General features: G+C 37.9%; 2 protein-coding genes across 15 annotated transcripts in view; both read left to right on the forward strand.

Moving 5' to 3' along the window:
- Nucleotides 1-8,817, forward strand: part of mmd (disintegrin and metalloproteinase domain-containing protein mind-meld) — a 51,481-nt gene extending 42,664 nt beyond the window's left edge. For 9 of the 14 annotated variants that reach the window (XM_089473216.1, XM_089473214.1, XM_089473219.1 and 6 more), the window contains exon 24: nt 337-4,997. In XM_089473216.1, the coding sequence (XP_089329342.1) occupies nt 337-955 (619 nt within the window). In that variant the 3' untranslated portion in view covers nt 956-4,997. Of the gene's footprint in view, nt 1-336; nt 4,998-7,533 lie in introns of those variants that run through there. The other 5 variants (XM_089473223.1, XM_089473227.1, XM_089473226.1 and 2 more) reach the window with 4 other exon arrangements.
- Nucleotides 8,818-8,955: 138 nt separating this feature from the next.
- LOC108618815 (gamma-aminobutyric acid receptor subunit alpha-2) lies at nt 8,956-15,889 on the forward strand. Its single transcript, XM_018014985.2, has 6 exons — nt 8,956-10,605; nt 13,749-14,381; nt 14,442-14,524; nt 14,583-14,785; nt 14,856-15,347; nt 15,428-15,889. The coding sequence occupies exons 1-6, from the start codon at nt 10,580-10,582 to the stop codon at nt 15,767-15,769; spliced, it is 1,779 nt and encodes a 592-aa protein (XP_017870474.1). The 5' UTR covers nt 8,956-10,579; the 3' UTR covers nt 15,770-15,889.
- Nucleotides 15,890-16,593: the final 704 nt, after the last annotated feature.

A 16,593-nucleotide genomic window follows, 5' to 3' on the forward strand; every position in this document is an offset into this window, starting at 1 on the left:
TCTACCTCGACCCCTGCTCCCGCCTTGATATTGTGTGCATGTGTTCCTTATCTATCACATACGATCATGAATTTGTGTAAATGATTTCCGTCATATCGATGCTGTGACCTTGCCCTGAGATGCTAAATGTGAATGATATTTATTCGAGTGCTTGGCTAGCCGTGGCTGTGAGCCACTCGATCAGCTCTGAGCGTGTCTCCGTGTCTGCTGTCCTGTGTGAGAGGAAGGTGTATGTGCCTGCACCAGTCCACCCAGCCTTTTGGTCCTGTGTCCTGATGTGCCCCCCTTGTGTTCTTACCATGTACCGTTGTTCCTGTTACGATTATTATTTTCTAGTGATGACTTTATTCAAGCTCAACAACAGTTAGCCCGGTGGGCGAGTGAGGATGTGGTATCCGTCGTGGTATTGGACCAGCCGCAATCCGGCACAATGTCGGATTCCCAACAATCCAGCGGCGTCGCGCCCATGTCGGGAGCTACAACGAACAACGTTATGCACCATCAGCATCCGCACCAGCACCACGGCGATCATCAATCCTCCGCAGCGGCAGCAGCGGCGGCGGCGGCGGCGGCAGCCAACAGCAACTCTATAATGGGTATGGCAGTCGTCCCAAATGGTATAAATGTAAGTCAGAGGGACTATTACCCCTCGCCACCCTCAACGGAGACGGAAAGCAGTGGAAGTGTTATCCAACCAGCTACACGCCGCACGTTGCAGTCGCAATCGGGCGACACGGCGGCCATCAGTCAACAGCAATTGCAGCTCCATCAACTGCAATTGCATCAGCATCAGCAATATCAGCATCATCATCAGCAGCCGCAGCAGCCGCAGCAGCAGCAGCTGCAGCTGCAGCCGCATCAGCATCAACAACAATCAGTCGATACCAGCAGCAGCAACAACAGTCAATCCGGACAAATAATCGAGAATGGCTGCTACCCGGAATATAAGCATTGACAGTTCAAACACCTCTAGCTTCAGCCCAACCATGGCAGACTCGTAAGGCAATTCCGTTTTCTGGCCAATATCTAGATGGCAGGCAACCGTTCAGAGCAGACTTTATTAGGACTTCAGCATACATTAAATAGATTTAAAAAAAAAGAACAAAAAAAAAAAAAAGAAATGAAAAAAAAAAGAGAGAAAAGTAAACCCAAAAAGAGAAATGGAAAAAATGAATATGAAAACAATACAAGATGAAAATGAAAGCAAAAGTTGAAAATAATACAATTAGCATACATACTCATATTGAATAATATACATTCATACTTACATGCATACATACATACGAGTAAGTACTTACGATGCATACACACACACGCACACACACACACACACAGCTAGTTATAGACTAAATGGTATTAAAGTGAAAAGAAAAAGAAAGGAAAACTCAAAATTGTAAACGCAAGCAAAGTAATTTATTAAAGGCCGTTGCACTCATACACACACACACACGCACACACACAAACACATGCATGCATACATACATACATATACATACATGTGTACATACGGACAAAAATCATACATACATATGATGAACTTCATGCATGCTAACATACATACACTGAGAGAACAACAGAGAAAGATAGAGATACAGAGAGGCAGAGAGAGAGAGAGGCGTGTGTGCACGCATTTGATTTAAATGTGAATGTAGACTTTAAGAATTTTTATACTTAACATAATTACATAGCAGTATGTACATACATAAGTACCTCAGACGTGCCGGCGACGCCTGAACAGGAAGTAATATGAATGAAATGAATGTAATAATTGTAAATACCAGAGACATGCATCACACGCATGCACACATACATACGGACGTTTGTTATGATATATACATACATATACATATGTATGGAGCTGGAAATAACTATAATAGACGTTTTGAAAGCACTTTCTAGGCTTAACATGCCCAACATGCCCATTATTATTAATAACAATAAGAATAAATAATAATAATAACAATAATGATATTACAACCAATAGCTTAGCCAGCGGATATACGAAACATAACGAGTATTATGAAACTTTAAAAGACAAATCTGTGTAATGTGTGCTATAATAAAGGAGAATTTATTTCCTGTTCTAGAAATAATGATTTTTTTTTTGTCGTAGAACTATATGCATATAGATAACAAAAATAATATACATACATATATACATATATAAATATACTAAATTATAGTTAATACTTAGCTCGATCTCTATATCGTTAATATTGCCAACCAGAAAATGAAGGAAAGAAATGATGAAACATTGTACATAGGCGAATCATATTTACATACATATGTACAAGACCCCGTATCTGCCGTTAGAATTGCTGATGATGCAGATTGATATATACAGATATATATACATATATGTGTGTATATGTGCGTACATATATGTATGCATGTATACAAAACAATATTATGATGAATTATATACTCTTGTGCACTCGCGTCATGCGGCATGCAAAAAAAAAAAAAAAAAAAAAAAAAAAAACGAACAAAAACAAAAAGAACCCTTGATATGGGCAAATTTGATAACGACTGATAGATTTTGAGGCACAGTGCCGCCAATTCACATTGAATAACGTAACGGTTACCCATTATAATAGGCATAATGCGTTTTATTATGATAAGGCTAAGGCGGTTAAAACATTCCCACACTCAAACACACACACACACACACATACGCATACGCATGCATTAAGAGTTAAGCAAAAGACACGTCTGTAACAATAACAATTATAGATCTATTTACGAAGCTAATTAAGTAATTCATTCACTCACTCAGCTCACAGTTTTGCAGCCGACCAAATTTTGAACTTACATAAATTAATATGCATTCCAAGTATAGCAAAATTACTAAATCATCCAAATTTCAAATGGTTCATGGTTAATAGTCATACAAACATATATACATATATAGCATTTGGCGTTGACTAACACTTGGTATGTACACTAGCTAGCCCATTGATGACTAAAGTTATGATTAGTTCGAATAAGAACACATTAGCTCTCAGACTCATATTCATTATACCATAAGCATTAGGGTAAATGAATGTATGTATGTACTATATGTGTGTACGTATGTTTGTATGCGTGTATGTGTGTATGCATGTATGTTTCTATTGTATGGATAAGTGCATGAATGCACCATAGCCAAGTGCTTCTTCACTCAGAGAGACAGAGAGCGAGAGCGAGAGCGAGAGAGATGGAACAAAGTTTCATTAGTTAGTACATTTACTTGATGAATGAATGTTGTAATGTATTCAATATTGATGTATGTCTGTATGTTAGATCTTAGCATATGAAAAGTTGAGAGACATGTTAGCATATGTAAGTGCATACATAGCTAGCTAGCTAGTTGTTGATCCAATTGAGTATAATCAAGAATCCAATCCACACACACACACACACACACACACACACACACACAGAGAGATACTTTTAAGGGCAACCCGAGCAAATAGTTGTATATGTATCTATATGTATGTGTGTATGTATATTGCTATGCACATTTTCATAAATATTTATATACATATATGTATAATGTACACATACATATGTACGTTTTATATATTTGTATGAGCCAATCTAATATGGAAAATATGCACTCGGCATGTTTTCGGTCGAATTGTCCCTTCCAACATCCGCATAATTGTTTCTTCGTGTCAATTATAAGTAGATTAAAGTCGCAACAAAATACAAATATAAAAAAAAAAAAAAACAAAAAAACAAAAAATGAAAAGAAAAATGAATACAAGAAAAGAAAAACAAGTTCCCCTGAACTGCATCCAACTAAAGGCAACATTTACATATTATTTGTTGTCTAATCAAAGATATTATATATATAAGTCTATTTATATATACGTATATATCTATATCTGGCTGGGCTAGGATTTATCATAAGAAGAGCTCGATGTTATCTCAAGACCCAGGTGGGGCGCCATGCATTTCAATCGTTCATCAGACTCACTGGCCAAGTCGCTTTCTGTTTTGAAAAAAGGCAAAATCGTGTTCATCTCAATACAATCCAGATTTACTTACTAGGATACGCTCCCAAAATTTTTTTTTTTTTTCTGCCACAATTGGGCGAGACTGAGCCAGGCGCCCTGTTTCCCAATCGATTGCTTTGCAATATTGATCTAGAAAAATATTGGATGCCATTGATATTAGCGACTTTCTCAAAGGTGATAAGGAAAGTGCCTTCGATGGTCTTCTCATAGCCATCGTCCACTCTGACTTTGGCTGAGCTTTCTTGGATGACGATGAAGCGGCATCAAGTCTTTCCCTCAAACTGATGCCAAAAAGCGGACAGCGGACAGCGGACAGCGGGCAGCATTCTTACACTATATGGATGTAATATGGCTTCAAGAATTTTCCGTATCATTGCCATGCTGATTTTTGTGTGTGTTTACTGTTAACCCCCTACACAGCGACCCCCTTCCGCCCACTTAGCGAATACCTAACTTGAATGCATGTTCACTGAGATAAACTAGTTAGTTATGCATATATCACATATGTATATGTATGTATGTATGTATGCACTGTTTGCACGGCCAATGCATTAAGAAACAAAAATCACATATAAACTATGTTTAGGCAAATGGCAAGTGGCAAATGGCAAATGGCTGATCGGCAAACACATGCATGCAAAAATTCATTAAAAAAAAAAAAAAACATAAATAATAAGAGAAAAACCAAAAACTCATCTAGACTCATTTATTTCCATAAACAGTATTCGAAATGATGACAACTTATAAGCATTCATACATATGATAAGTACTCCTAACTATACGAATACATACTGCACACAAATACACTTAAAAACGCACACAGACACACACAGATACGCTCTACTTACTGCTGTGTGTGTGTGTGTGCCATGTAAAAATGATGAGAATCAATACCTTCGGGAATTTAGTATTTCGTAAAGCAAACAAACTTAAGGAATAAAGAAAAAAGAAAAAACAAACAAACAAACAAAAATTAGTGAAAATGAATAATGAAAATGAGAAATTTGTATTTTAATTGTAAGTGTTAAGATATAAGGCAGCATGTGACTCAAATTGATTCAAGCGGAGCGTACAAATCCGTGTGCATGTGTCTGGCATGCACACGATTGTGTGTGTGAAAATATATACTAACATATATACATATAGTATATGAATTATGAATAATACTAAGTAAATTTCTTAATGATATTGATTGGTTTTTATTGTGACAAGCGCAGTCGTAGCCGGCTGCTAAATATGATATTATCTAAGCTAGATTGACAACACAACAAAATGGTATTGTTATTGATATACATAAATATAAATATACACATGCAACAGCGCAGAGACAGAGGCGTGAAAATAAATAAGTAACTAGGCTAAATATTTGAATAAATGAATTAGACATTTACAAATAAGCAACGGAAAAAACTTAACAAAAAATAAAAAATAAAAAAAATAAAAAAAAAAATACAAGAAAAAAACGGTACACAGGAGAAATAAAAAAACACATGCAAATGAAAGCCCGAACAACAAAAATAAAATTTAAATTAAAAAAAAATATGAATTAATTGTTATCTAGAAATCAAACTTAAAAAAAAAAAAAAAAAAAAAAAAAAAAAAAAACAGCAACAAAAACGTGAGCGCAGCAATAATTATAATATCTTTAATGAAATGCAAAAACCTTATGAATTTATAGGCCAATGAATGCTCCACATATACACACACATGCACATCCGCACACACACACACACGCAACTACAGCAAGCTCATATGAAATATACTTATATACATACTTAGTCCAAAAACTAAAATCAAAAATAAATCATAATAAAAATCTCACATATCGCATATATACATATATATACACACACACTATATATGTATATATATGTATCAACAATATGTGCTTCAACCATAAAATTGCTGCTGTTGACGCTCCTCAGTTAATGCCCCAACTTCTGATCCGGATTCCTAATGCTAACCGTATACAGAAAAAGAAAAACTGAAAATGAAAACGAAAATGAAAATGAAAATGAAGAGAAATCTGAAACGAATTTAAATCTGTTGCTAATGCATATATGTATACATGTACTATTAGATCTCGATCTGCTGATCCTTAAGTGTTTCACTCTCATTTCACTCGGGTATACGCGCAAGATCAGACATTTCTTTATACCACTTCCAAGGAACCGATGGTCGAAAATAAATGAAAACAAAAACCAAATGAAATTAGATATATTCAATTCATAAGATGTGGACATACATTATAATAGAGAATATCAGAGCAAGCATTATATTATTCACTAGCAAGATCAAATACAATCCAATTTTTTGATTATATGATTTTTAAAGCAGTACAAAATCAATATACTAATATAAGCATACATATGCACAGATATATGTATATATGAGTATACATGTATATGTGTGTGTATATGTTAGTATATTGTTCAAATGGAATTGAGCATTTCCAATCCATCAAATGTTTCGATTCGTATTGAAATATGTATCAACGATTTACGAACTAGTTCATATACACACACACACACACACACACACACGTATATTGAAAGAGTTGATGGAAAGCAATAAAGGCGCATCAGAAGTTTGGTACACAGACACTGCAGAAACACATGCATGCACACCGACACCTATACACACACACACACACAGTACAGACCTCACACCGTATGTTTGTCAAGGAATATTAGAAAAGCAACAAATATTGAAGGAGACGAGTAAAAGATGTTCATTATAATAAACTTTTTGAAACCATTTCTAAAGAACTGTTAACTGTTAATAAACCTTAAAATAAACAAATATTAAAATGAAAAAAAAAAAAATAAAATAAAAATAAATAAATAAATAAAATAATTGAAAATGAAATACCACAAAGCAAAGTAAAGAAAAGAAAAGAAAGGAAAAAAAAAAAAAAACTGAAATGTATGGCGCTTAACACAATTAAGATAAAGATTTATGAATTATATGTACATAGATACATACGTGCGTTCATATGTATGAGGCTGAGGAGAATTAAATAATAATAATCTAGCTGTAAGTTGCCAATTGGATGCAAAAATGGTCCATAATGTGGTCTAAAGTAATTTAAGTCAAACATAATAATAATAATAAAAAAAAAAAAAATAAAAAAAAACCAAAAATAAAATTAACAACTAAGCGTAATACAACACAAGAGAAAAACAAAAAAGAAACAGCCACAAAACATTCAAAAACCAATTAAAATTTATTACAAAATAAAATATGAAAGCGAAAAAAAAAACAAAAACATCAAAATTTAATATATGTATATGTTTTTATGTTCCCACTGAGGCAAATATATGCGGCAACAATTTGAATATGCTGCTGCACACACTCACCCACACACACACACACCCACACCCACATACATGTATATACGTATATGCATGTGTGTGCATTTATTAAGGCACACAGATGTACACGCTATAGTACATACCATTAATTTGTAAGGCAGTTCGCTTAGTTAGAATTCACATTTAATTTTCGCTAATTCTCAATTCTCTTTTACAAGCTAACCCCAACTAACATCTGTTCTATGTCTATGGTTTGTTCTCACTGCTAAAGCAACTTGCTGCCATATCAATTTTATATACTATATATATATATATATATATATATATATATATATATATATATATATATATATATATATATATATATATATATATATATATATATATTTATATATATAAATATATATTAGCTTAATAACTTCTCATTCACACACATACACCCTCACACACTAACACATATGTATGTTTGATATTTTCACATGCAACTGCCAAAGAGATGGTTGAAGATGGTCTCCGAATTCAAGGGTTATTATTAACATGCATGTTCATATCTATGCCAAGTTGTGGCAATATAAGCCACACGTACAGACTAACACTCACACACCCACACACACTCGCACACGCACACATATGTAAAGATTTGCTTGACATGTATATTATGTAAAGATACAATTTAAATCTGACATATAAAATGCATTTTATACATGTATTTGGACATGCGTGTGCGTGTGTGTGTATATGTTTACACTGGATTATATACAAACACTTCAAAACCAACTACTTTTTATATGTATAACTATAGATATTTTAATGCATTAACTATAATTTCACTGTCTGGTGCGATGAAAGAAAACAAAAATGAAAAAAAAAAAAAAAAAAAAAAAAAAAAAAAACAAAAATTAAAAATTTTTAAATAAAATTTTGCTGGCAAAATGAAACAGATTTATATATATTTATATATATTTGTGTATATAAAGACGAAGTTCTACAATTGGCATCCAGCTTGATCACATTTTCGCATTCGCATTCGCATTCGCATTCGCATTCGTATCAAGGCTGAGCTCAGATTGAAACTAGCTGAAATTTGTAGCAATCGCCGATTGGATTGGCATAGCTTGGCTTCAACCTGCCGCGCCAGACAGTAAATTATTATCAACGGGCTAAACGACGAGCTATGATTTGGCTTCAGTTCAGGGTTGAGCTCAGACACAGGGCTATAGTTAATATAGTGCAATTGCACGACTTTCACAATTTGGCTATGCTAATGCCATATTTTGTTCTACTTTCAGATACTATCGCTAAGCTATTCCCATTTCGCAGTTGATGCTGGGCTAAAATCTATCTCTAAGCACGAGCTTCGGCAGCTGCACCTCAAGAACAAAAACAACACAAAACAAAAACAAAACAAAAACAAAACAAAAAATGCAATTCGTCTATAATTTGGTTGAGCATTTTGACTTTGATGTGATAAGAATAAGAATAGAATGCATTATTTGCTACAACTTTCCCAAATAGTTTTCAATTGTTCTCGATGTGGAATTGGTATTTCATTCTCTTTTAGTTCTGGGGGTGAATTCGAATATTTTCTTTGGGGTCGAAATTGAGTTGGTCTATTTCAGCACTGCAGAGCTGCCAAGAGAACATTGTCTAAATACTTGATGTCTAAATACTTGATTCGAACTTCGTTTGCCGATGACGAAATCGTATTTCTGTTGAAGTCCCTCAACGCAACGCGCCTAGGACAGACTTTTCCGCACATCGTCCCTCTCCATATCTGTTAAGTAATGCGATGATGTTGCAGAAGATGATGAATCAAATCCTTCAGTAGATCATATACAGATTTTACATTTTATTGAATAAATTGACAAGTATTTATATGCACAACACAAAAGAGTCTTTTAAATAAAAAGCGAAATGGGTATTCGGGTAGGTTACCTAAAGGGTATTACAATAAGTATAACCAACTCTAGAGTGGAAATTGACAGGTGTATAACCATAAAATTAGCATTTAGCTATGTAAGTTCACCATAAAAATTTTGGGCATTGCTTACAGGGAAGTAAATGTGTTTGTCCTATAATGAACGCGATGGAATTGAAGCTCGAAACTTTATAATATATAAAATGCCATCAATTACATATAAATTGAGAGGTTTGAAATCAAAAATCACTCGATGTGCCTAAAGCTAATCGAAGCTTAATTCTTTGTAGTTTATATCAGAAAATATCATTAAGCTGGACTTTAAATGATTCCATACTGTCATCTAATATGATTTGAGCACATGCAACAAACGAAGCGACCCCTCACATGTCAAATAAAATAACTGAAATAAATATAATGCTCTCGATAATTGCATTCTCCCGTTATTTGCTTTGTCTTAGCTTAAGGCATAAATAAAATAGGCAAAAAATAATTCCAATTCCAAGTGATTGAAATTTTAAGCAAGTACAGTTTAGTCATGCTGATCGCCATTTTCGGTATGCGCATTTACCGTTATTTGAATTTTAGCTGTTAAATATCGATACCTTTCCAGTGACGCCTATCGATGAGGCCAGCAATGTGAGCGCCAAAGCGAGTTGACCGTTTTTTGTTTTTTTTTTTCGTTTTGAATAAATAAATGAATAAAATAAATCGAAATTCGTTTACAACTAAAATTTATATTTTAAGGAAGATTTTAAATATGTATTAAATTGAATAAAATAAATCAAAAATTAAATGACATTTGATAAATTTCACCTCGAATGCGAATGAATATTTAAAGAAAAACATTTTATGAGCGAATATAATTGCACAATTACCTGCTAACTTGGCTAAGCAATAAGTGGCAATGCGTTTATAAATAAATAATGCTCAGGCAATGGTCGCATGGTGCGTGGTTGTTGGGGGCGCTCTGCGAGGGGATCCTTGCCGAGGCCGAGCAGCAGCTGCAGTGGCAGCGGTGGCAGCAGTGGCAGGTATTGGCCACAGGTCGCGTTGCATGTTGCAAGCAAAGTGTTGGGTTTGATGGATGCTTTGCGCATGCCAGACCCATTGGCCGTCCGTGTGCCAAGCCAGAGCCGACTTAGGCTTGTCTCAGCCGCCTTGTTGGGATTTAGACGGCGAGCGTGCAACAGCGACGAGCGCAACGTTTCTGCCCAGCGCGCATCATCAATAGGCGATTTTCAATTAGCGGACTGCGAACTCGACTTTGATGGATAGCTTGTTGCTTGGCTGGTAAGACACCATTGTTGGGCTGTTCAAGAGGCGCGACACGTGCAGCCAGTGCAATGATTATGCTGCGGATATTAGCTAGGTAAGTAATTGACCTAATGTCGTATTCAGTGCATTGCCGGTTCGCCTGTTCGCCTGTTCGCCTGTTCGCCTGCTTGCCTATATGCAGCCAGCCGTTCAATCACTCAATCGCACCCCTGCACACTGCACGCTCGGGGCACTTAGGGCCGCCTAGAGCACCCGGCCAACAGCCAGCTGCATAGCTGTCAGACGCGGTCAAGTGGTCCGAGCCGGGGGACCGCACGGCAGGGCATCAGCTCAACTATAATGCAATACAGTGTGCTCAAGTTGATTGCCTGCCAGGCGAGACGTATCTCTTTATCTCGGCGCATACCTACGCTCAGAGCTCACACTCAGATTCAATTAACACATTGCTTTCAGTCAAACTCCCGGGCAAACGAATGCCAAAAGCCAAACTCAGTTTCGAGCAAAGCCATTGTGCGCCCTGCTGCAGTTTAAGCCGTCTCGCTGTGGGCTGTTTGAGCACTCGTTCCTGTCTCTGTATCAGTGTGTGTGTGTGTGTGTGTGTGGGCTGGTAGACAAGTGTGTGCATAGTACATGTAACTATTATTTTGCGAATCAAGCAATTTTTGTGCCACCAAGTGGGTGGTGGAGCTTGACAAGCGCAAAAATGCTAAGTGAGTGCGCTTCACTAACCCAAACGGCTACACGCGCTACATTATAAAGTTGGTTAGATATATATCCATATACATATACGCAGATATCTACATACACATATGTATGTGCATGCGTGTGCGTGTTTGTGTTTGGCTGTGCAGCATTTTGAAAGGAAGTAATTAAGTCGCTACATATGCGGGCACATCTCTAAGTCCATTGCATAAGACTAGCCCGGGGGCATGACATCGACATCGACATCGACACAAATTTGCAGACACTCACGCCTAAACGCCAAGATTACCCCAGCACATCATTGGAAGCGGTCGCAAGGTCGTGAACTGAATAACACGGTCTCGTTTTGTTGTTCTTCTTGTTGTTGCTATGTTGTGTGTATGTGTTTTTTTCCCCTTTTCTTTTTTTTTTTTTTGTATTATTATTAAGCGGTTCAAAAGCGTAAAAAGCACCCGCGGCCAGTAAACAGAACACATTGCACAGTGGTGCCAGAAATGTGGAGCCACCTCTTCTTTGGCATCCCAATTCATGGTTGCTCTAGGATTTCACATACAGATCTAGAACCCAAAAGACTCAGCTAACCAATTTGATGTTTATGATAAATTGAATAGCTTATGAATAACATTGAAATACTTTCAAAACAGTGCTGAAGTTGAAGATTTTTTGTTGATAATATTTTAAAGCTACTAAAATTTTTTATTTTTTTTTTTTAATGTAATAGATCATATATTATAAATATATATTTTATTTCATTTTTTTTGTATCAAAAGTTGTTAGCAGTAGCTTATTAAGTTTGACTGTAATATTCAGATAGTATGAATTCAACGCTCAAAATATAAAAAATAAATACTTTTTTTTTTAAATAAATAATTGTAGAGCTTTATTTTTTTTCTGTATTATTGTTATAAAATATATATAAATATGAACTTTTTATTTTAGAAGTTACTGGCAGAATCTTGAGAAATCAATGCAAAATTTTTAAATGATTTTTTAAAGCAAAAGGCCAGAGGTTCATTCATAAGATTTTATCTAAAATAATTTGGGTTTCATTCTAATATGAATTCATGACAAGTCCTAATGGAAATTCATACCAAGTCCAATCATTTCAGTTTATTTTCAACTATGCTAAGAGCTTTAGCTGTGAATATATGCCTGCAATAAAATTCCAATAAGCATAATAATGTTGAAATAATCCCATAAAGTTGACCGGCACAGTAAAAGCGGATGATTTTTTATGATAATTCAGTCGAATTTCTTTTCAGCTTTGTTGTGAAAAATTAAGCATCTTATTTTTATTAAATAATATTAATTTTATTTTCAACCTGTGCTGAGAACATTAATACAAAAATATGCTTCCAGACATGGAAAATCACGTACAACGGAGCGTATGAGCAATTAGAGTTTAACCAAAATATATGTATATGTATTTAAAATGTATTTAAATGCATTTAAAATATATATATTTATATTTATATATATTTTCTTTTGAGTGAACTTATATATTTATTTTTTATTTAATACGTAGCACATACCGTACAACATAAATTATCATATTTTATATTAAACTCTTTTTGAAATAATCATTTTTTTTTTTTTTAATTTTCAAAAAACTTTTGAGTGCAAAAATCCTTCAATTTCATATACGTGTGTAAGTGTATGTGTGTTTGTGTGTGTGGTAAGCTAACAGACGTAAATGCAAAGCGCTTAGAAACAGATTCGCATAGTCATGGGCATACTGTACAAATTATCCTGGCATTCTTTTGTTATCCTGTAAACGGCATTTTGTAGCTGTTGTTGTTGTTGCTGCTGTTGTTGTACTTTTCGTGTTGCCAGTGACGCCAGCGTCGACGTTGTTGCCATTGTTCAAAAATGTCACACTTTCTATACCACTTAACTGCTGCGTAAGCAAGTTGTTTGAGCCTTGAGGCAAAAGCAAAAAAAAAAAATAAATAAATTTATAAATAAATAAAATAAATAAAAAAAGATATAGATTTTAGGAAAAATTTGCAGGTAGTCGAAAATATCAATAAATTATAGAAGAGTCAAAGGGTCTTATGAATATTCGAGAATAATGCATGGATCTTTCTAGCAGTCTGAGCGGTCTGCCGTCTTAAGAGGTATCTTGTGCGTGTTCCAGCACATTCTTGACTCACTGTGGCTTAACAGTTTGCAGCTCAAGTGTTTAATTACTAAACTACTTCAAGTGTTCAACAATGCTGAAAGCAAAACCCATGAAAATTATGAAACATGAATTGTGAGCATCGAGCTGTTAGACTGTTAGACTAGTAGACCGTTATACCGTTATACCGTTATACCGCTAGGCGTGACACTTCATTCCAGCCGCACTCTGCAGGCAATATGCGGACAATTAGTGCTTTGAGCAGGCTAAATAGAGCCAAAGTCTCAGATGCACTTAACACAGTGCGCTCTGTGACCTTCAAGAGAGAAAACACCTCCGCTTTTGGGGGCTCCAATTACATACATATATACATGTATGTATATCAGTTGTCTGACGACACGTGAACTCCTCCACAGTTGCTTGATTTGCTTGAGCCTGCTCGAGCGGCAGGGGGGCGAGGGCATTACCACAGCTGGCACCTCGCCGGAGCAGCTGCCATTGCCTGTCGCCAGCAAGATGCCTTTGATAACCAGCGAATTCAAGGCCAGCCGCATCTACGAATCCTTTCGCGCTCTCTCGACCGTCCAGGGCAAGAGTCGCCTCAGCCGGCGCTATGTGAATGATACGAGTGCCTATGGCGCACAGCGTAAGGCCCGGCCACGTACAGCCTCGGCGGACATGCTAAGCCGGAACATATCGAGCATTCTGGAGAACCTATTGAAGCGCTACGAGCAATCGCAGCTGCCCACCCATGGCCAGGGCCTGCCGACGGTGGTGCGCACCAATATCCTGATACGCAGCATGGGACCCGTCTCGGAGCTGGATATGGACTACTCAATGGACTGCTATTTCCGTCAGTATTGGCGCGACAAGCGGCTGAGCTTCCAGGGCCCCATCAAGAGTCTGTCGCTGAGCATCAAGATGCTGGACAAGATCTGGCGACCCGACACCTACTTCTACAATGGCAAGCACTCGCATATCCACACGATTACCGTGCCCAATAAGCTGCTGCGACTGGATCAGGATGGTGGCATACTCTACTCGATGCGGTACGATTGGGGCTTTGCGCATCAAACGGCAGTTCCTAACGCTCCACTGTGTCTTTGCAGTCTCACCATCAAGGCAACCTGTCCCATGGAGCTGAAAAACTTTCCGATGGATCGCCAATCCTGTCCACTTATCATCGGCAGCTGTGGGTAGACGCCTCTGCCTTGCCCTTGCCTCCCTTTGCCACTAATTCTTCCTTGCAGATGGCTACACCAATCAGCAGCTGGTCTACGAGTGGCAGAACCACGACGATGCTGTCTCCTTTGTGCCGGGCATGACGCTCAACCAGTTCGACTTGATCAGCATGATGCATCGCAACTTTACCTCCACGCGCCGCGAGGGCGACTTCAGCGTGCTGCACGTGGCCTTCAACCTCAAGCGTCACACTGGCTACTTCTTGATACAGGTGAGCCGTATCTATACATATATACATATATAGTTCCCCTCTTGATTTGCTCAGTCTGTGAGCTGTTCAGGTCTATGTGCCCTGCATATTGATTGTGGTGCTGTCGTGGGTCTCCTTCTGGATACATCGTGAGGCGACCAGCGACCGGGTTGGCCTCTGCGTGACCGCTGTGCTCACTCTGTCCACCATCAGCCTGGATTCGCGCACCGACTTGCCCAAGGTTAAGTACGCCACGGCCCTGGACTGGTTTCTGCTCATGAGCTTCCTCTATTGCATTGCCACGCTGTTGGAGTTCGCTGGCGTTCATTACTTCACCAAATTGGGCAGCGGCGAAATACCCCGCATCGACGATGAGTGGGAGGACATTGGAGCCTTGGGCTACTCCACGGGCGAAATTGCCGACGCGGCCGAGGCCAGCGACGACAGCGAGCCGGCCAACTCCGATAGCGATGTCTTTGTCTTTGCCGATCACGATGCCCTGCACTGTGAGCTGCCCTTGCCGGCGGACCTCAACGGCGGGGGCTACCCCAAGCGCAACACCTTCAGCTGCCCCATTTACAATGTGAGTTGGCCCAGTCAAACATTGCTGCAGTCCCATTTGCAACTCAATTGTGCTCTGGCTTTGCTCTAACTTCTCACTAGAATCAGCAGCAGGAGCCCGCTCACATCTTTCCAAGACTCTCCTCGCACGCCTCGACCATGGAGCGCACCACCCAAACGGAGCCGCCCGCCGTCTCCCGCATGCGTCAGATGTGGCTCTGCCTCAAGGGCGATGTCAAATTTCGCCGGCAGCGCGAACGCGACGCCGCTGCCGAGAAGAGCGTCCAGGGACGCCAGGGCGCCGGCTATGTGAACAGCATTTCATTGATTGATCGAGTGGCGCGCGTTGCGTTCCCCATGACATTTGCGCTGTTCAATTTGCTCTACTGGCTGGCCTACGGCATGTACAAGAAGGAGTTCTCCTGGTCAATGATTAAGGCCTGAGCGGTAGCAGGCGACAACACAATGCTCATACATATAGATGCCTGATGTATCTTGAAATTATTCAAAGTCCATTTTGTTTTCCATATTCAAATAAAGTTGTGCTGATATAGTCGATAAATATAGCCAATGCTTATGAGTTGACAAAATGTTTTTATTCTTAATCAGGTGGAGCCAGAAAGTGCAGATTTTTTTCCGACTGGCCGTGACCCTAATTGATATACAGTAGAATCCGATTATAACGACGCCCAAGGGACCGTCGTTATACCCAAAAGATATAAGTTTGTTCATACAAGATTGTCTGGGGATCCGAATTTTCGTCGCAATAACCGTGCGGACGCTATAAGCGGAGTTGTTATAATCGGATTCTATTGCATATGTCCATTTATGAGTTTAGATCAAAATTAATTTTATTTTTAGTATTTAATCTGCTCACGGATGTAGATATAATATATACATATAATATATACAGTGGAAACCGGTTATAACGACTCCGCCTAAAGTGTTACACCGTTACGTTGACGAAAAGTAGATGTTTTGCTTGGTCCCCATACAAACATACATATATGAAAGAGCATCCGCTTAGTACATTTCCGTCCGTCCCTTGAGCATCGTTATAACCGGATTCCAATTTATATACTTAATATACCAAATTTAAAGACTTTTGTTTTTAGACTCGCGGAGGGTGGAGGGTTCGACGTACGGACAGTATGGCAGGCATTGCAGAAAAGAAATATACTCACTTCCCCAATTTTCAAACATCTTCATTTGATTTTCTCATTTTAGTCAATTTTCTTCTTCCAACGATTCCAACGGTTCTTCAATCT

Source organism: Drosophila arizonae, chromosome X (genome assembly GCF_054131065.1).
Source record: "Drosophila arizonae isolate 15081-1271.41 chromosome X, UAZ_ARI_1.0, whole genome shotgun sequence".
Taxonomy (NCBI): domain Eukaryota; kingdom Metazoa; phylum Arthropoda; class Insecta; order Diptera; family Drosophilidae; genus Drosophila; species Drosophila arizonae.

What these genes read in the sequence shown, in the direction of transcription:
- LOC108618815 (XM_018014985.2), top strand. Translation starts at nt 10,580, where the DNA reads ATGATTATGCTGCGGATATTAGCTAG. An exon ending in ATGCTGCGGATATTAGCTAG is followed by an intron (nt 10,606 to 13,748) that starts GTAAGTAATTGA and finishes ACTCCTCCACAG; the next exon opens with TTGCTTGATTTGCTTGAGCC. An exon ending in GGCATACTCTACTCGATGCG is followed by an intron (nt 14,382 to 14,441) that starts GTACGATTGGGG and finishes GTGTCTTTGCAG; the next exon opens with TCTCACCATCAAGGCAACCT.